The 21,784-nt window shown below is 40.4% G+C and overlaps 1 protein-coding gene across 1 annotated transcript; it reads left to right on the forward strand.

Moving 5' to 3' along the window:
* The first annotated feature begins 7,727 nt into the window (after nt 1-7,727).
* On the forward strand, nt 7,728-13,769 carry LOC146549584 (sodium-dependent neutral amino acid transporter B(0)AT1-like). The gene is made up of 12 exons (XM_085261893.1): nt 7,728-8,179; nt 8,722-8,862; nt 9,340-9,477; nt 9,566-9,747; nt 9,836-9,946; nt 10,544-10,656; nt 10,746-10,874; nt 10,986-11,142; nt 11,265-11,469; nt 11,556-11,715; nt 12,328-12,490; nt 12,611-13,769. Exons 1-12 carry the CDS (start codon nt 7,981-7,983, stop codon nt 12,818-12,820), a joined length of 1,908 nt encoding a protein of 635 aa, XP_085118019.1. The 5' UTR covers nt 7,728-7,980; the 3' UTR covers nt 12,821-13,769.
* The last annotated feature ends 8,015 nt before the right edge of the window (nt 13,770-21,784 follow it).

The following is a 21,784-nucleotide window of genomic DNA, read 5'->3' on the forward strand; positions in this document are numbered from 1 at the left end:
AGTATATACATTTTTATTTACTATTGTAAAAAAAACCAAAAACAAATATATAAGAATATATTTTTAAAAATGCTCATGAAGTCCAAACTTCCCATATGAGCAAGTTTAGCAGCTTTGAGATCTGTGTAATATTGGGCTGTACTTTTGTTTAGCTGATCGGTGCTTGTATACAGTGATTAACGTTTAGTTTGTGTTACTATCGGACAAAAAGTAAGAGCCAGAAGTTCAATGGGACAGCCACCTTTCCCTATAGAGGCCCAATCATGTCGAAAATGAAGGCTCAAAACCCGATGTGTCATACAGCTTCTCCATATCAGCTGATTGAAATCTCTGTTATCTGAAAAAGATGCTCGACCAAGAAGCGAACTTTCAACCCTGACCCCACTCCACCTGCATTGTCACGCGTGATAATGAAGACAGTAAAAGCTCTGATTGGTGCATTTTCTTACTTCGCATGTTTAACAGTTTCTGAAAGACTTACGTGTCAAGTTCTGAAATATGTAACTGACAGTCTTGAAGAGATTGAATTGCGAGGCCGTTAAATTAGTTGAGGAGAGGGGAACTGTGAAAAGAATAATGAAGGTCGTACACGACACTTTATACGGCAGAAATAATAAATCTTTTCCGTTTGTGTTGGGGTTTGAAAACATCTAATGTTCCAGTGGTTACAGTAAACAAGGTGTGCGTTTAACTCATTGTACACAACTCTCGTATCTTTCAAGCTATTTAAGTTTATCTCATAACAAATGCCCGAGTGTGCTTTTATGGTGCCTTTCCTTATCGTGCACGGTATTTCCCATCATTCCGCTATCGGATGGCTTCTTTGACCCCCTCCGTGTTATTATGCTGCTTCAGAGAATACTGACGAGGCTTGAGGTCTCTCATGGCAGTGTGGATTCTCAGAGCCACGGTGTGTTTTTCAGTCTATACAAATGTACGGGTGCACACAGTGAAGTGAAAACCATTTCTCCCTCTTGCCTTTTTGTTGTGTTGTTTGTTAGCAATGTTTAATGCTGCTGTTTCATTTCCAAATATCAACCATGGAAAAGGTTCCAGCTTCAACCAGATATTTAATTATAAGTATTTCATTTAACAAACACTCAGCTGATCTCCAGAGATTTCTAGAGGCAATTGTAATAATCAATATTGGTCAAGCTACTTGAAAGTAGTAATTAGTTGCTAATTACTGATTACTTCTCTGAGAATGTAATTCCATTACTTTATCGATTACTTATTTTCACAAGTAATTAGTTACTTTATTACTTAGCTACTTTTAAAAAAACGTGACACACAACCTGAATACAGGTTAGCAATAGACCTTCCAGCCCAATTCTATTTTTTCTGCATAATCCTTCATATAAAACTGAATCAAATGAAAAAGTCTCTTTTTAAAACTTGTTTTATTAGTTTCGGTCTTTTAACTTTATGCATCAAGCAAACATTAAATTATATGCGACAGTCTTTGAATTGAAGAAGTTTGTTTAACATTTAAACCTGTTTTCTGCGTATTCCAGCACATAAAATCAAATAATGTTTTGTGTTTACACTCAATCTTTCAAATAGATGCAAGTAAAATACAGCAAAGAATTAAATAAAATCAAAGATTCACTGGCACTGAGTCCTGTCGCTCTTAAATCTATTTTCACCTGTTTAGCAGGAGTGGGGCCGGTGGAGGTTTGCCCGGTGCTGCACCAGTCATGTCAGCGGGGGGATCCAGGGGTTTCTCTGTGAATTTCACATTCCCGTGGCAGCTGCCTGCTCAGATTGAAAGTTTCATTTTTTGTTTTCTTCCCACGCATATTGTACAGCGGACGCCAATGTTTTTGTCACTTTTAATGGAATCAAACTCAAAGTAATGTCAGTACTTCCAAGCTTTAAAACGCTGCATGATCGTACTCTGTCCCACACTCTGCTGCTGATTTTTCCCAATCAGTCCACTAATACAGTGGTGTTCCTTAAACAGTGGGAAAGACGCCATTTTTAATCATTGTTTTTTTTGTTATTTTTTTATTGCTTGTCCTGTAAATAAGTCAGTGAAGCACCGCAGGTTGTTTTATAGAGTCTGAAGGGAACAGTTTCTCCTCTATTGCAATCATAGAGGCCATAAAGTTTTGCCCCGGCCTCTACACGATGCTTGGAAGTACAGAAGGACTGCTGGTTCCTCTGCAAGACCTCAAAATTTTACGAATACCTGTGTCAGTGTGCTAGTTTGTACATTGTTTCTTTATTGGAAAAGTGTGTTTGTTTAGGATTTTAGAAAATGAATCCTTGTCATCCGTATTGATCCTGCTTATCTTTGGTCTGTGATCTGTTAATTAGTGGTTAGGATTATCAGATAGATTTGCAGGCGTCACCACTTTCTGTAGGATGATTACCTAAGTGTCCTAAATGGTTAGTTGTTAGATTTTCTTTTCTATTCTTCCAAATATGCTGCTACAGCTCAACACTGTTTCTGCCAAAATCATCAAGCACAAGAACACCACAGAGCATCCTGTTCCTCCTTCAAAAATGTCTTTTTTTCCCTCAAATCCAAAGAACGTTTGCCAAATTCTTTTGATGCCTCAATGAGTGACATTGATATCTATCCATGCAAAAAGCAATGACATCAATTCATAATCTGCTGCTTATCTGAGCCTGGGTCAGTCAGGAGAGAAGCTCAGACCTCCGCCTGGTTGGGTAAACGGATGTAGGGGTGTGTGAGGTTGTGTTAACATATTGTGAGTTTTGTGTTCTGTACAAATCGTTTTAGATATTTTGTACAATTTAATTTGTTGAAAACAGCAGGTTGAAAGCGGTTTTTGTATCTTTTGTGACAAGATGAACAAACTACCTGTGCTGCGCTGCCCTTTTTACTCCCACATGCTGATCCAAATCTGTTAGAAATACGTGCATAGATACATTTGGATAACTTTCTCTCAGCATATCTACACTGAATTAAAGAAAGCATAGTTTTTACAGTAGCAAATGAAATATTTTTAATGAAGCAATATCTTGAGATTATTTTTATTATATTAGTGATTTCCATTTAAAAATGACTGATACTCAAATCTGACTTTTAAAAAACATTATTTTACACATTTCTTCACAGACAGCCTGAATGTAACATAAATCTTCATAATTTAAGTGCTTTTAAGCTTCATGTATCTTTCAAAAAGACATCCAGTGTTGTCTTTTAACATGGTCCCATGATGACAAACCTTTAAAAAAAAGAAAGAAAATAAAATCCTGAATTTAGAGTGCTGTAACATAGCACTGTTGCCTCATAGCAAGAAGGTCCTGAGTTCTATCCCACCATCAGGGTCTTTCTGTGTGGAGTCGACGTGGGTTCTCTCCCACAGTCCAAAGACGTGCAGTTAGTGGGGTTAGGATAATTGGTGATTCTAAATTGCCCATAGGTGTGGATATGAGTGCGAGTGGTTGTCTCTATGTGTTAGCCCTGCAACAGACTGGCGACCTGTCCAGGGTGTACAGGCTCCAGCCCCCGCCCCCGTGACCCTGTCAAGGATGAGTGAAAGAGAACGGATTGATGGATGATGCTGAAAAAACACTGAATCCTGGAGGCAGGGATCTATTAAGAAAGAAAGAATTGTGATGAAGGTCAAATGTAATATTAAGAAAAAGAGTCACTGTGATACTAAGACAAAAAAATGAATAGTCAAGTCAAGTCAAGTCAACTTTATTTGTCAATTCTGCCACATGTACAGGACATACACAGAATAGAAATTGCGTTACTCTCAAACCCTAGTGATTAGAAAAATGCAAATAAAATAATAAAAAAGTAAAAATTTAAATAAATACAATACAATTTTACGTATAACAAAAAAAAGCTATGCAATATACAATATACAATATTCAAGTAAGAAGGCATAGTGGTGCAAAATAGGCAAATAGTGCAAATGGAGATTTAGTAGTGTACGGTAAGAGATAGTGTAACAACAAAGTCTTATGAGGTAATGGCAGTCCAATGCTCCACAAAGTGACTGGAGCAGGCCAGTGAGTGCGTCAGAGAGTGAGTGTGTGTGTGTGTGTGACAGAGTTCAGTGAGACCGTGGTGGAGAAGAGGGGAGAGGGGGGCAGAATCGGGAGGGAGTTTAGCTTCCTGACAGCCTGATGGATGAAGCTGTCCTTCAGTCTGCTGGTCCTGGCCTGGAGACTCCGCAGTCTCCTCCCTGACGGCAGCAGCTTGAAGAAGCTTTGCATTGGGTGCGTGGGATCAGCCGCTATGCAAAGGGCTTTTTTAGTGAGACGGGTGCTGTAAATGTCCTGGAGGGAGGGGAGAGAGACACCAATGATCCTCTCTGCAGCTCTCACTATGCGTTGGAGGGTTCTATGGCAGGACGCATTGCAGGCTCCAAACCACACAGTGATGCAGCTCGACAGGATGCTCTCGATGGTGCCTCTGTAGAAAGTGTACATGATGGGGGCTGGAGCTCCTGCTCTTCTCAGTTTGCGGAGAAAGAAGAGACGCTGCTGTGATTTCTTGGCCAGTGCTGTGGTGTTGTACGTCCAGGAGAGATCCTCTGTGATGTGCACACCCAAGAACTTGGTGCTGCTCACTCTCTCCACAGACGCTCCGTCAATGGTCAGAGGAGCATGTTGGGTGTGCATTCTCCTGAAGTCCACAACACTCTCCTTCGTCTTCTCCACATTCAGAGAGAGATTGTTGTCAGCACACCACGTGGTCAGGCGTCTCACCTCACTTCTGTAGTCGGTCTCATCCCTGTTGCTAATGAGACCCACCACCGTTGTGTCGTCTGCAAACTTGATGAAGAGGTTGGAGCTGTGTGATGGAGTGCAGTCATGGGTCAGCAGAGTGAAGAGGAGGGGGCTCAGCACACATCCCTGCGGGGCCCCCGTGTTTAAAATGATGGTGCTGGATGTATTACTGCCGACCTGTACTGCTTGAGGTCTTCCGGTGAGGAAATCCAACAGCCAGTTGCACAGTGAGGTGTTGAGCCCCAGCTGGACCAGTTTTTGAGTGAGCTGTTGGGGGATTATAGTGTTGAATGCTGAACTGAAGTCTATGAACAGCATTCGAACATATGAATCTTTTTTGTCCAGGTGTATGAGTGCTGAGTGGAGTGCAGTGGAGATGGCATCATCGGTTGAGCGATTGGGCCGATACGCAAACTGGAAGGGGTCCAGGGAGGGGGGCAGGACAGTCTTGATGTGCTGCATGACTAGTCGCTCGAAGCACTTCATCAGGATGGGAGTAAGTGCAACAGGACGGTAGTCATTAAAGCAGGAGGGAGATGACTTTTTTGGGACCGGAATGATTGTGGTGGCTTTAAAACATGTGGAATAGAGTGGAAGAATCAGTCATTTAGATGCTATTTCACCCCCACAGTGAAGCATTTAACATTACTGATGGTAACCTGCTGACTTCACATGCACAAATGAACTATTAACTATTTGATGATTCGGTCTGCAGCAGGCAGTGGGGAGTGAGCATAAGAGGAGTAAGGGTTTTTTTTGAAGTTGCAGGTAATTTCTCACAGGTCAGCAAATATCACCAATGTCACAAATTGTTCTGCACAGGCTTTAAAAAAAAAAAAAGGGAAGCCACGGTTGCTGTAGCTGCAGTTTCCACATTAAAAAAAAAAAGCAGCGTGTAATAAATTCACTCTCAGAGAAAGATGTAAGACAAAGAGGTCAAGAGAGGAAGAAAAGAGATTATTCTTCAGAGGCAAGAACTGCTCAGCAACAGACATTTTACAAAGCAGCAACAATGGGAAACTCCATGTTAGATTGAAGTAGTCAGACAGTGGATGTGTACACAAAGTGCTGCTTGAGATATCTGGTTATTTCATATTGTGAAATGTCTTTAAAAACAAATTACATTATAATAATTTCATGTTATTAAGAAGTACATGGGTAGTTAGCGCAGGCTAAACTGGGACTGCTGTGTTGCGGTACAGTTTACAGTGATGGACGGTGGTATGCATAGAGAAGGGCTTGGAAAAGAATTGAAAGAATTCTGAATTGGACAGAATTTTGGCAGAATTTTGCAACAGCAAAGGCGATGGTAGAAGTAACTTCCAGGGGAAAATGCTGTTTTGTCTTTTTTTAAAATGAGATTTGATGGGATATTCTGTTCATGTAGTTTTGTTTTTGTCCTGTTGACCACTGAAATAAAAGGTAATGCTTTACAGTAGGTGAAGCAATACACCTGTTGTCCTCAGGGGTCAAAAATGACCCCAGTTCATTTGAGTGTTTTTTAAAGTACAAAGTACAAATTGTCAATCAATTCAGTGTTACACCTTAGTTTAGCTTAAGACCAACACATTACCACAAAATTTACCTTTCATTTTGCAATTTGGGGCCACCAGAAATTGTTTACATAAAGTATAGCCTGTTTTTTAGCGAAAATAAAATCAGACAATAAAATATTTAAATGTTTAGATTATTTTGACTATTTGACTAACCACAGAGTGCTGTATGTTGAACTTTAGTGAGAATGTTTTTCTTGAAGCATTTCAAATTTTTAAAGCAGCACATAATCACACCTGTTGTCCTCAGGGGTCAGAAATGACCCCATCTGGTTTGATTGATACTTAATTAATATGAAGTGGATTTTTCACCCAATTAAAACTTAATTCAAACATTTTGACACTATTTCTTTTTTAAGTCTGATAAAACCTCATTTAAATGAGCTTTTCCTTTGTTTTTGGCTAACACTGAGTAGTGCTGATTTTCTAACACTGGAATATTTCTAACATTTTGAGTTATTTTCCAGTGTTAGAAAATCAGCACTGCTCAGTGTTAGCCATTGTTAATCTTTAAAACTGACTAGGTTACTTTTAAACATATAACACTGTCAAAAGTGTTAATTTAACACTCAACAGTGTTGTATTTAACACTCAGAGGTGTGGACCCATATAGACACTCTCTAGTGTTAATTTAACACTGGAGATTTTGCTGTGTAGCATGTGGTCTAAATATTGGCAATATTTTCTTTATCTTCTAATCCTGGATCCTCCTGATCGTTGATTCTTCCTCCTCATTATATTAGAGGACAATATGTGCATTGTTCTACTGGTCATTCCTTTCCACAACATGGTAAAAAAAAGAGTTCTTTTAGGGTCAAAAATGACCCGAGGACAACACAAGGGTTAATCTGATGATTTTCTTTAGTGACACTTTCCAAACTCCACCTTAATATTTACCTTCTACCGCCCCATTATTTAGCCAAGTCCCACTTTACTCCCTGAGTGTGACTGCCAGTTACATTGATAGTGGAAATGCACCACTCCGTAAATGTTGATGCCAGCCTTTCATTAGTTAGTTATTACGTTAGAGAGCAACACTGATAAGGTTTACAAGGGCCGTGAACTACTTGACAATCATACTGTGAGGTAAACATGGTATAAACTTAGAGAAAAAAATCACTTCCACAACTCTGTGATCATTTTAAAAATACTTTAATGGTTATCATTTAAAATAAGTCACAAATGAGCTTTCACAGACCGAATAATGTTCTTATTGTAGCAAGAAATAAGCCATCTAGTTTATCAGGGATTACAAAAACGTGACCCGATGGTAAAGATAGAGGTTTATATTGTATCATTTCCGGTATTAGAATTCACCCAATCACTCTTCGCCCAGGGAAAGGGTTATTGGCAGCATCTCGTGTAATGTATTAACCACTAAGAACAAGGTTGCACCTTTTTCCGCTTAAAGTTGCTGACATCATATAATATAACACAGGTTAAGACAAGTGACTGATAACCACAAGTTAGGTGCAACGGGTCACAGTAAATGCCTCAGTGTACCTCACATGGACACACAGTAGGGATAAAGGAGAGAGGGAGAGATAGTCCTCGGAGACTCAGGAGCCGACTGCACAGAGGAGGTTTACTTCTGAATCCTCTCAGTTGCTTAAAAATTTACAAAAGTAACAGAACTTCTTATTAAAGAGAGACACAGAAGCTCTTATTTCCAATTTCTTTTTTGCACGGAGGAGGTTTACAGCAAGCCACCATGAAGCTGAAATTACCAAACCCAGGACTGGATGACCGAATCCCATCTCATGAAGATTTGGAAAGGATGGAAACCGAGGAGGCTGGGGACAGGCCCAAATGGGACAACAAAGCCCAGTACCTCCTCACCTGCGTGGGCTTCTGCGTGGGACTCGGTAACGTCTGGAGGTTCCCGTACCTGTGTCAAAGCCACGGAGGAGGTATGCAGGGACGTGTGGGGCAGTAGATGTGAAAGATATTTGAATATAGACTAGATGCCACAAAAGAAAATATCAGTGGATTTACTTTGTTTTTGCTAACAAAAGGACACTATGGATTTTAGTGATTAGAAAGAAATTATACCATTTGAGAAATGCTTTTGTTAAAAGGTTACAACCAAGTGATAGGACAAAGCATGCAGACATGTTGTATCAACACAAAGAACCCCACAGTATGAATTATGGAAATGCCCGTTTTATTCACCATAAATAATCAGATATAGATGCTGACTAGATTTTTATTGAATTTTATTTCTATTTAATGAAACTCAAAAAAATAAAGTCTTTCTTGAGATAAATGCTATGGGAACGGTAATGTGTGAGTCTTATTCTTGGTTTGTACAGTTCCTAGTTTAGCTAATAAAAAGCTGCTTTTCACAGTTTACAAGTATCTTTGTGCTTAGTTTCCTTTGTTAAAGTGTCTAACAAAGTGAAAATCTCACCACTTTGCTAATTCATTATGAATGTGAATGTTGTGCTTTTAGGAGCGTTTATGATCCCGTTCCTTATCCTGTTGGTTCTGGAGGGAATCCCGCTGCTGCACTTAGAGTTTGCCATTGGTCAGCGCCTGAGAAAAGGCAGCGTGGGAGTGTGGAGAGCAATCAACCCTTATCTGACTGGAGTTGGTGTGTACAAAAAAAAACATGCATGTGTGTGGGTGTGTGCGCCTTCGTATCTTTGTGTTTTATTGTGTCTATGTTGGCAAAATGGCTCCACAGACAGCAATAAGTTATAATTCCCATAATGGCTAAATATCTCATGTATTAACTAATTTAGAGTTTTTAGAGGATGGAATTGTTCTGTTCTTCCATTAGGTTTGCTTTTGCAGCAACGGTTACTCAAGCTAGGTTTTAATACAAAATACAGACCGAGTAATCATTCCTATCCAAGCATTTAGAAAAAAACACTCAATATTGGGATCACTTAAGTGTACACTGAGCACCATAATGAGACCAAATTCCTGCCAAGCATATATCATATGTAACATATATAAACATAGCACTTACTATGCTGTCATGCTAAAATAAGCTAGCAAACATGGCCCACATCTTAAGCAGATAATCACTGTGAGTTTTTCCACTGCTTTCTTCATTCTTTTGCAGGCATTGCATCGTTACTTGTCTCATTTTTGGTCGGTATGTATTACAACACCATCATGGCCTGGATCATGTGGTACCTGTTCAACTCCTTTCAAGATCCTCTGCCTTGGAGCCAATGCCCTCTCAATGCTAACAGCACAGGTGTGCCTTCATCTAACAAGAGGTTACAATAGAACGTTATGCGATGATTAGCCTGCCATCAAGTTGCTCTTGCTTGTGCCGTTTGCAGGTTTAGTGGCTGAGTGCGCACGGAGCACCACTGTTGACTACTTCTGGTACAGAGAGACTCTGAACACTTCAGCAGCCATTGATGACTCTGGAGGTTTGCAGTGGTGGATGGTGCTGGCCCTGTTCGCTGCCTGGACTCTGCTGTATGTGTGCTGCATTCGTGGCATTGAGACTTCTGGCAAGGTCTGAAAAATCACAATGTCTAAGAAAAGGAAGTGATTTTTACATGTAGGTTTGCTCAGATATACACGTGCCATCTTTCTTTTTTCAGGCTGTCTACATCACCTCCACTCTCCCATATTTTGTCCTCACAATCTTCCTCATCAGAGGATTGACTCTCAAAGGCTCTACAGAGGGAATAAAGTACCTCTTCACACCAGATGTAAGGGTTCAATGTATCACATGTCACAAGAATCAGAAGGGACAAGATGAACTTATTTGTCATTATGGTTTTTGTACAGTTTTACAACGTCTGTGGAGAATTACTCAATAACGTCAGTGAAACCTGGACCTCATTGTTTCCACTCTTCATGCTTAGCTAAGCTAGATGGCTGAAGGCTCATATTTATTGCACAGACATTACAGTAATATATGGTTATATAACTGTTAGAAAGTGTACTTACAGAGATACAAGCCTATTTCTTTAAGCTATTATTTGCCGTTTTAAGACACCCAGGCCTGAAACATGAGAGCAGTAAACCTTTATCACAGGACTGATAAAAGCTGATATAAAAGCTGATACTGAAGGCTGAAACGCAGCACAGTTAGTACTGTAAATTCCAATACATAAGTAATCTAGATAGGCACTTTAAAGCCAAATTACCTGGTGACAATTGTGCAATTGTGCATTGTGTGTACCCTCTTAGATTATTAACTAACAACAGCCAGTGAGGTAGGAAAGTGTCCGTTTTAAAATTCTGTATAGGTCAGAAATCTGCTCACAGCTCAATAAGAATGCTTATCTTTGGATTCTCTTTAGGTGGATGAGTTAATGAATCCACAGACTTGGTTGGATGCAGGAGCTCAGGTTTTCTACTCCTTCTCCTTGGCTTTCGGGGGCCTCATCTCTTTCTCCAGTTACAACTCTGTTCAGTGAGTAAAGGTCTTGATTACACAGTCATAATGGAACTCACTGTCCAGCAAGTGTCCTCACGCTATGTCCCTTTAAAATCTACTTGCAGCAACAACTGTGAGCAAGACGCCGTTCTCATCTCCATCATCAATGGCTGCACCTCGGTGTACTCTGCAACGGTGATCTACTCCATCATCGGTTTCAGGGCAACGCAGAAATTTGATGAATGCCAGGGAGAGTGAGTTTCAGTTTGCACAAAAGATGACATTACAATAGGGGGGAAAATGAGAGAGTGAGATTTACTTGTATCTAGATAGACTCATATGAGTTTTTTCTTACTTTTTTTCAGTAACATCCTGCATCTCATCAATGCCTTTGACTACCCTGAAACCTCCATCACAATAGAGAACTACGATCAGGTTCTGACCAGCCTAAATCAGACAAATCCAGATATCATCCAAGGTTTGCCCTTAAAAACCTGCGACATTCAGAATTTACTCAGTCAGGTCAGTGGAGCCTTTATTTTTTTGTATCCTGTTAATTCCCTGATTATTTGCCCAGTTTGAGTGTCACAAAAATGATTCAAAATCGATTCAGAACTTGAAAGATTTGCCCTGTACCGCTTCAGGGTGTGGAGGGAACGGGCCTGGCCTTCATCGTTTTCACAGAGGCCATCATCAAGATGCCTGTTTCACCTCTCTGGGCAGTCCTCTTTTTCATCATGCTCTTCTGTCTCGGCCTTTCAACTATGTTTGGGGGCATTGAGGGAGTGGTGGTTCCCCTTCAAGACCTTAGAGTTCTTCCTCAAACTTGGCCTAAAGAAGTTTTTACTGGTAACTTTCTCACATTGAGAACTTCTTCATAACCACCATGGAAAACTGGGTATGATTGTAACCGCCTGCTTGTGTTGTTTTTTCAGGTCTTACTTGCTTAATATCCTTTGCTCTTGGGCTCATATTCACCCTACGCTCTGGGAACTACTGGCTAGCTCTTTTTGACAACTTTGCAGGCTCAATCCCCCTCCTAATCATCGGTTTCTGTGAAATGTTTGCAGTTATCTACATCTATGGGATTGATAGGTAAGTGTGCCCGTCCTTAGGTGATCATTGAGTCAGCTTCCAAAGTAATGACCTTCTAGGTACTTTATCAAACATCCGACCATCTAAACAGAATCATGTTTGTACTTGTCATTATGGGAAAGTTCGCTTTCCTGGTATTTTCATAAGAGGCAGAAAAGATCAGTGTTCAGTGAGGCAACCAACAGTTCTTGTTAGAGTTCAAACAAAGCGTTGCCTTCTGACCTTGCAGTAGAGATAATGTAACTCATCACAGCAGAAGTGTGTTTTAATGTTGCAACAGGAAGGGGAGGAATGTGTAAAATGTACTTTTGGCTTAGAGTTTCTGACCATGCACATGAAAGCAGTTAAGTTGACTTATTTATAACAATTATCTAATAGTTAGAAGAAAAGGTGCAAAAAAGGTGGTGCAATATACATCTTTTAATGTTGTCAATTTGGACTCAAAGTTAGCTTAGAGAAAAATAACAGACTACAGTCTGCTTTGGTATCAGCCAGTTGAGCAAACAGTGACATGTGATGCTTTATTTACTGTAACTAATAAAATCTACAAGGTTGCCTTTTATGGATGATTTTTACACGTATGTATGTCTCCCTCTTATTGCTTTCAAACAGGTTCAACAAGGACATTGAATTTATGGTTGGCCACAAGCCCAATATTTTCTGGCAGGCAACATGGAGAGTGATTAGCCCACTCCTTATGATCTTCATCCTAATTTTCTACTTTGTTACCCAAGTCACCAAAGATTTAACCTATCTGGTGTGGGACGAGGAAGCGGTAAGTTTGTTGTTCACAGTAGTTTACAACAAGTTTTTACATACAGTAACTGCAGGAATAAAGATGTAGTTTGATGTTTTGTGCTGCAAAATGTAACTTTTTTGTTGATCCCGATCACAGGCGAGCTTTCCCATACTGGAAGCACGTCCCTATCCCTCTTGGATCTATGCCATGATCTTTATCCTTGCTGGAATTCCCAGTCTGGCCATCCCCATTTTTGCGCTCTTTAAATTTTTCCAGAGGAAGTGCTGCAAGGACAAAAGCTACAAAGATCACCCAGTGGACACTATCTCAGCCAAAATAGAAATGAACGGCAAAGCAAAGTTCTAGGTTGATGTCGCCTTGATTGTTTAATGTGACTGATGTGTACTTGCTTTTATTGATGTGTTCTATGCACAAGATTGCGACTGCTGACTATTATCTTTGAAAAACAGATGTGTATTTTTAAGTTGTTAGTTAGTTTCTGCATGATTGTGCACTTTGGGAGATTTATTATAGGGCTACAGGACACCCAATGGCTGCTTAGCTTATCTTGGCAGAAGGAAACAGGTTGACCTGCTCTGTTCATAAAATATGCTTACAAGCATCTAAAGCTCAATAATTAACATGTTCTCAGATTGCATCTGTATGGAGTGCACAAAGAAAAAAAAATGGGTGAGCCGGTCTGATATGTTTCTCCTGTACCCACAGAAAGTAGTAATGTTAAGTTAACCAGTCAGTGGTTGAATATATAACTATTCTTTTGATATTTTAAATGTACCACGCATGTATGTCTAATACAGACAATTGACTAATTATGGGACAAATCCTGACCATCGTTCCCTAGAGCGATGGCTTTGCAGTCACTAAATCTTTCAGAAGAATGGTATTCATTCATTCAATCAATGCAAAGATGAACTGAAGATGCTTTGGTGTCACGTGGCAACCCAGCATATTACTCAGACACTTTATGTTGCATTTTCCTGTGGTGTGCCGAGTGCCTCTATATACATGAGGTTTATTTTAATATTTTGTAAATAATCCTTGGATTAAGTAAGATTTTTACACACTGTAATAATGTCTTAGATTTTTTTAAGCTGGAAAAAAACGAAGAATACAGGCCTCGCTACCATTCAGCCCCCTTTTGTGTTGTTTGGTTATTGTGTTTTTAAGGCGGACTGTTGTAAACTTCTACCTTGTGATGTATAGTTCCAAGAAAAGGTTTGTGAAATTTCTGCACTGATCCTAACTTGAGGCACAACTATTGATAAACTTTGTCTGACTAAACTAGCACAAACAACGGAGCTTTTCATGTCATTATTTGAACACACTGAGCACACCGATCATGTCATATGTTTGACTTACTAAATATTGAATTGATTAACTCTTATACTTTCTTTAGCAGCGTCCATGAGATGTTTTCAGTAGCCGCTCGTGAAAGTTCTGCGATGAGCAGCAGGACTTTTGTAAAAGTGTTTCAGTTTCTCAGTATTTCTGGAATGTTTTGTACATCACTCTTCATCAGAGCTCGTCTTTTTCACTGTGTTCTTTGGCTCATTGAAGTATTATAGCACCCAGCAATAACAATTGGTCATGAAACCAGTATCGATGGCTGCAAGGCAACTGGGACAAAGCAACCCCAAACCATGATGAAACCTCCGCCATGCGGAGATGGAGTTTTTGGTGTTAGTGTTCAGCAGGTGCTGGCTGACCACTTCTGGTCTCGATTCATCCGGCTGTACCTTCCAAGCCTGCAGCTGCGGCAGAAATGGCAGTCATCCCCCGCGGATGTCACAGAAGGTTTGGTGGTGATGATCGTAGATCCTCAGCTGCCTCGCACTTCCTGGCTCGTGGGTCGCATCTCCAAAGTCCACCCCGGTGCAGACGGGCACATCAGGTCTGCTGACATCAAGGTGAAAGACAGGACCTTCACCCGACCTGTGGCGAGGCTGGTGGCACTGCCTGCCCTCCCGGACGAAGACAGAAGGCAATCATAGTGACTTTGTTTGTAAAGTTGCCTTTTGTTGTGAGCAAATGTACTCCATACATTTGGGGGCGGCTGTACAAAAGGCCCCGTAGTTACGGTTGTTGTTCAGTTGTTAGTTCACCTGTAGTTTTTTTAGAGTGGCCAGTAGAGGTCACCCTACCGCTTTGTATGAGAGAGACTATGGGCAGGGAGAAACGTGGGCAAGGCACCTGAGCTTTTCTGCTCCGGATTACCAGCAGAGAAGTGGTCATTCCGTGAAAAGTGTGCGTTAATGAGCAACGTTAAGTTTGTGATGTGTGAGGATGTGATAATAAGATGTGTTTGGGACTGTAACTGAGGTTAGGGGGGAAATTACTATGTTTCTGTCTGTGCCGCTAGCGGGCGCTAGGCTAAGCTAAGCTAACTCTCCTGCCATGTGGTTGGGTATAACTGTGTACTGGGTTAGCTCTCTCAGTGGGTCTATACGTGAGTCGTGGGTAATATATGGCCTATGGCAGGGGTCTGCAACCTTTAACACCCAAAGAGCCACTTCGACCCGGTTTCCACGCAAAAGAAAACACTGGGAGCCGAAAATACTTTTTGACATCTAAAATGAAGATAACACTGCATATATTGTTTTTTTTTTACCTTTATTCTTTGTATGAACAACTAAAGTAAGTAAGTAAAGTTTATTAAGCGCTTTTCACAGAAAGGCAGTCACAAAGCGCTGTACACAAAGATTAAAATAAACAATACAATCAACAGACATTATACACAATGTAAAAGATCAAATGTAAATAAAGAATATAAAATACGTAGATCAACAAAAGGCTTGTTTGAAAAGAAAAGTTTTTAATTGCTTTTTAAAATAATCCACAGAGCAACTAAAGTGTTGCTTATGAAATCCATGAAGTGCTACCGAGAAAATTACATTTTATTTATGTAATTAACACATTTTGAACTCTTAAAGAAATATAACAAAAGTAAAGACACCCAGCTGAACTAAAATGATCCATGTAGCAAACAAAAACTGTTGTGAGCCGCCACCCTTATATCGCCTTTGGGCTTTTGGAGCCTTGACCTGACTTTTAAAAAGTAATTGAAAAAAAGCACTATGCGGCTAAAAAAAAAAAAAGATATTTGCAAAATTATGCCTAAATATGTATTTTACCTGGTTAATGTGTGTGGCGGGGCGTGGTCTACCTGAGCGGCACCCGTAATCACGCCTCGCCACCTTAAAGTCTGTGCTCTCTATGCTGTTGTGTTGGTATGTGTCGGGCTGTGAGCTGAAAAGCTACAGCCGGCTGTATGCGTACAGCAACCGTGTGTGAAAAGCGGTCAATAAAGAGATGCTGAAAAGCATGTTCATGCAAACATCGTCGGGTCTGTCGTGATATGTTTACAATAAGACTTATGGTCCCGAACCTCTGCGCACAGCGTCTGCAAATCGGGGCTTTCATCTTTACGCAGGACTGTAAGCTGTCATCTGTGGGGCGTGAGCGGTGTTTGTTTTTAACGTAGTTCACGGTGGAGAATAGCTGCCGACATAATGTGGATATGAAGATCCATAATTGGCCTACCTGGGGTCGAAAGTCTCGATAAATGCACGGCGTTTCGGCTTCCGCGAGTGTGACGCTTATTTTGAGCGATGAAAAAATAATAAGATATAATTAAATTTTTATATTTCAAAATCACAATAATCTTCCAATTTAGAAGTACAAGTTAAAAAAAGAACTAAACACAAATAAAATACACTTCAGCTAAATACTTCTAATTTATTTTCCCAAACCACCCAGAGCCGCAAAATAAAGACTAAAAAGCCGCATGCGGCCGACACTCCGGGGAGTGGTAGCGGCAAATCTGAACTAGCATCTTACAGTACTCCCAGTCCAAGCTATCTACCCAACAAAATGCCTCAAACAATCAACGTAGCTTTAAATAGCTGCATGCCTTATGACAAAACTAGCAAACGCTGGGGGGAACTAACTAATGCAGTGACACATTGTTTAGCCAGGGACATGATGCCTATTCATAGTGTGGAAAGAGAAGGTTTCAAAAAGATGCTTAAAACGTTCAATTCACGCTACAAGCTACCCACCAAGAAATACTTCTCTAAAGTACTGAGGTGTCAAATGCGTTATCTTCAGTGGAGTGCGTCCACCACGGACATGTGGTCAAGCCGAACATCGGACCCCTACATGAGCCTCACAATACATTATGTGGACAAAGACTGGAAGCTACAAAACAAGTGCCTCGAAACAAGTTTTTTTCCCCGAGGACCATACTGGGGAAAATATAGCCAAAGTCTTAAAAGAGTTCCTCAGCTCAAACAAGTGTGTGTGATGACAGACAACGGGGCCAACATTGTGAAAGCCGTTGCACTCAACAACTGGACCAGACTTTCATGCTTCAGACATCGCCTACACATTGCAATAGGTAAGTTAATTATAACGTCAGATTAAGCACTTATTGTATTAGTTTAAATGGTAATAATACTGTTTGTGTTATTGATCTCTGAATGTGGGTACTTGTGCTGCAAGATATATATACAGGGTGGGCCATTTATATGGATACACTGTAATAAAATGGGAATGGTTGGTGATATTAAAGTCCTGTTTGTGGCACATTAGTATATGTCAGGGGGCAAACTCCTTGTGATGGACCGAGTTGAAAAACAGGAGGAGTCCCAGGAATTATTAGAAAAATATAATTTTCATTTATTTAACCCCAAAAAATTATATTTACAAAAGTAATAAATGTTGAGCTCATAAAAGAGGTCAAAGAAACAAAACTGAACTCAGGCAAAGACTGCAAACTTAACCAGGCAAATGACTGCTCAAACACACATAATTGACCTAAGCATGAAATGACATACAAGGGTATATATAATGGCTGATCAGACCATTGTGACACATGAGGGGTAGCAAACAAACACAATCATAAATCACAAACGATGCAGTATTAATAAACTAAACACTAAAGAAGAAAATCAAAAAACCCCATTAAACCCTAAACTCAAATATTTAATTAAATACAAATACTTTGTTTTTAAAGTAAAGAGAACACACATTCCCCCCTTCAGCAGGAAGTGGTGGTGTGGTCCAATTATCTTCCTTTGTATTTAATGGTTTCAAACCCTGGCTATCATCTTTTGTCCAGCAACTCCCAGGGATGATGGCAGGTAAGAAATAAAAAGACAAAAGTTAGTCAGAAAGCAAAGAAATGAAGTAGTATGAATACATAAGTAAACTAAATGTGCGCGCTTACAAATAGAACAAATGTATCCAAACCAATCAATAAAGTTATTGGCAACTAAAATGTATTACTATGTTCAAATGAAGAATGAAAATACAAAAGTTACCGACTTTAGAGTGTGGCCATGGGTTTGGCCATCACACTCCTCAAGATGGGTGGTGACCATGGTGGCCATTTAGAAGTCGGCCATCTTGGATACAACTTTTGTTTTTTCAGTAGGAAGAGGACCATGTGACACATCAAACTTATTGGTAATGTCACAAGAAAAACAATGGTGTGCTTGGTTTCAACGTAACTTTATTCTTTCATGAGTTATTTACAAGCTACTGACCACTTATAAAATGTGTTCAATATGCTGCCCATTGTGTTGGATTGTCAATGCAACGCTCTTCTCCCACTCTTCACACACTGATAGCAACACCGCAGGAGAAATGCCAGCACAGGCATCCAGTATCCGTAGTTTCAGGTGCTGCACATCTCGTATCTTCACACCATAGACAATTGCCTTCAGATGACCCCAAAGATAAAAGTCTAAGGGGGTCAGATCAGGAGACCTTGGGGGCCATTCAACTGGCCCACGACGACCAATCCACTTTCCAGGAAACTGTTCATCTAGGAATGCTCGGACCTGGCACCCATAATGTGGTGGTGCACCATCTTGCTGGAAAAACTCAGGGAACATGCAGGCTTCCGGGCATAAAGAGGGAAACGCATCATCGTGTAGAAATTTCAAATATCCAGTGGCCTTGAGGTTTCCATAGATGAAGAATGGACCCACTATCATTGTACCCCACATACCACACCAAACCATCACTTTTGTTGTTCCAACAGTCTTGGAGGGATCCATCCAATGTGGGTTAGTGTCAGACCAATAGCGGTGGGTTTGTTTGTTAACGTCACCATTCACATAAAAGTTTGCCTCATCACTGAACAAAATCTTCTGCGTGACCTGAGGGTCCTGTTCCAATTTTTGATTTGCCCATTCTGCAAATTCTGTGCGCCGATCTGGGTCATCCTCGTTGAGATGCTGCAGTAGCTGGAGTTTATAAGGGTGCCATTTGTGAGTAGCTAATATCCGCCGAAGGGATGTTCGACTAATGCCACTCTCCAGTGACATGCGGCGAGTGCTACGCTGTGGGCTCTTTCTGAATGAAGCTAGGACAGCCACTGATGTTTCTTCATTAGTGACAGTTTTCTTGCATCCACATTTTGGCAAATCCAACACTGAACCAGTTTCATGAAACTTAGCAAGCAGTTTGCTAACTGTAGCATGGCAGATGGGTGGTCTCGTAGGGTGTCTTGCATTGAAATCTGCTGCAATGACCCGGTTACTGCGTTCACCAGATATCAACACAATTTTGATCTGCTCCTCACGTGTTAACCTCTTCGACGTGTCAATGGCTGTGAACAAAGAGAAACTTGTAAATAACTCATGAAAGAATAAAGTTGCGTTGAAACCAAGCACACCATTGTTTTTCTTGTGACATTACCAATAAGTTTGATGTGTCACACAAAAGTTGTATCCAAGATGGCCGACTTCTAAATGGCCACCATGGTCACCACCCATCTTGAGGAGTTTGCCCCCTCACATATACTAATGTGCCACAAACAGGACTTTAATATCACCAACCATTCCCATATACTTTCAGCAGCATATTAAACATATCAGGTCCCCATAAGGAGAATCATGTGCTAACGGCTATCTAAATGACTCGGGTAAAGTTTGTAGCATGCTTGTCGTTTTTGTCTGCTTCCACTTGTCTTTGCACTAGGATGATGTCGGCGTAAATGTGCAGTCATATTCGTTGTGTTCCCACTAGTGCTGTCAGCGTTAATCTCGTTAAAATGACATTAATGCAATACTTTTGTGCAATACTTTTGTAAATAGTCAACAGTGCAATAGACTCAATACTTGAAATGTGCAATTCACTTGTATTTTTATTTTTTATTCCTATTTATTCTATTTATCCCCTTTGTATATTTTATTTATATTTGTCTCTGCATTTATATATGTGTGTGTGTGTGTGTGTGTGTGTGTGTGTGTGTGTGTGTGTGTGTGTGTGTATATATATATATATATATATATATATATATATAACAATTCTGTAACTGTAACTTCGGTCGTTGCTGTGCTTTTTGGAAGTCGAATTTCCCAGAGGAACCCACCCGAGGGATTAATAAAGTTCTATCTTATCTTATCTTATCTTATCTTATCTTATTAAAGCCATAACGCGGCAAATCTCCGTTAACAAGTTACCGCGGATCGCCCTGTGCTTGGGGCTGGACGGCGTCAACACGTTAACAAGCTAACTGCGCTAACGCACTAGTTCCCACAAATTGAGCATTGCGTGGCACATACGACATGCTGTTTTACTTTTGTCCATGACGCGCTTACCATCAGGGTCATGCTTCACATGAAAACCAAGATAGTTCCAAACGCCAGATCTGAATGAGGGTGGGGGAGGTTCAATTTCGGGTAGCGTTGAGGTAGTTGCCATGTTGCAACGAGCTTAGCTTCTGTCTTGCTAGCTTGCGCTGCGCTCAGTGGATCTGCACTCGACAGTGCAGTCTAGGCGGAGTAGTCGAACGCAGATCCACTGAGCGCTCAACACAGACAGCATCGTCAGAAGAAAAGTTGATAAAATAAATTAAAAATATTTTATTGTTCGATACATATGCGTACCGAACCGAATGCACTGTATCGAACGGTTCAATATCGATACGAGTATCGTTGCACCCCTAATAAATATGTGTGTCTATATGTGTGTGTAAATAATTGTGTGTTATACATAAAACTTAAATGTCACACATTCCACACCGCATTGATATTGCTGTTGAGTAATGAACTGTGTTTCCTTTTAAATGTATGTCTTTTAGAAAGAAGTGTGAAGGAGCCAAGGATCAAATGGGCAGTTGGAGTGGGAAAGAAGATTGTTGCTGCTTTTGGCCACAGCTGGAAGTGCCAGCAAGCTCTGCAGGCTGCCCAAAAGGAACTGGGCCTACCAGAACACAAACTCATAACTGAATGTTGCACTCGTTGGGGTTCAAAGCAGAGAATGATCCAACGGCTGCTGGAACACGAAAAAGCTATAACACAGGTTTTAGCTGCTGATAAAACCACAAGGCACCTCATGTTGACATGGCAAGACATTGAAGTGCTTGACTTGGTCAGCACTGCATTGAGTCCACTCCTGGAGTTTACAGATGCTTTCTCTGCTGAAGAGTATGTAACCATTTCATGTGTTAAGCCTGTTCTTCAGATGTTTAACAATGACATGTTAAAAGTAAAAGAAGGTGACACTGAGCTGACCAAAGACATCAAAATAGCAATACTTGATTACATGAACAAAAGCTACAAAGACAGTGTCACAGAGAGGCTTGTTAACATGGCTTCTTTCCTCGATCCACGGTTTCATACAGAATATTTCTGTGAGAGTGAAAGCGAAGCCATCAAAGTTCAAGTCATGAGTGAACTAGCATCTTGTGTCACACCAGGGTAGCACAGCCACAGGTTTTTCAGAAACACCTCATATATCTACTGAAGACCAAACAAGTCAGGGAGCTGTTAAAAAGCCAAAGAAGAGTCTCGGGAGTTTTTTTTGAAGGGACCAGTTAGTGTCAAGATAGAGGTAACTGCAGAGAGGTTATCATCTGAACTGTGCAGTTATGTGAATAGTCCACCAGCAGACAGTGAGTGTGATCCTCTTTCGTGGTGGAAAGTTCACACAGTAAACTTTCCCCACATCAGCAGATTAGCTAGGGAATACCTCTGCATTCCAGCAACTAGCTCTGCATCTCAAAGGTTGTTCAGCACAGGTGGAAATGATGTAACTTGTCAAAGGTCCTCCCTTAAGCCCGCATCTGTGAACATGTTAGTGTTTCTGACAAAGAATCTTAAAACTTGAAATGTAGAAAATGTAGCATAATTTATCTATGTTTTTGTTTGTTTTGTTTTTACTCAAGAGTTTGTGCAATATTATTATTTGACTTATTGATTTTGCACACTGCACTTTTGTTGCAAAGCACCTCTTAAGTTTTGTGGATATACATGGTTATCCATAACCATGTATATAACAGGATAACCACTGTTCAAT

This window comes from Mchenga conophoros, linkage group LG22 (genome assembly GCF_057382185.1).
Source record: "Mchenga conophoros isolate Kocher_MC1m ecotype Shallow Benthic linkage group LG22, M_conophoros_male_GT1.1, whole genome shotgun sequence".
Taxonomy (NCBI): domain Eukaryota; kingdom Metazoa; phylum Chordata; class Actinopteri; order Cichliformes; family Cichlidae; genus Mchenga; species Mchenga conophoros.

Excerpts from the sequence above, each read along its gene's own strand:
- LOC146549584 (XM_085261893.1), top strand. The coding sequence starts at position 7,981 with ATGAAGCTGAAATTACCAAACCCAGGACTGGATGACCGAATCCCATCT. Across the intron at positions 8,180-8,721 it reads GTGTCAAAGCCACGGAGGAG|GAGCGTTTATGATCCCGTTC; the intron begins GTATGCAGGGAC and ends TTGTGCTTTTAG. Across the intron at positions 8,863-9,339 it reads CCCTTATCTGACTGGAGTTG|GCATTGCATCGTTACTTGTC; the intron begins GTGTGTACAAAA and ends ATTCTTTTGCAG.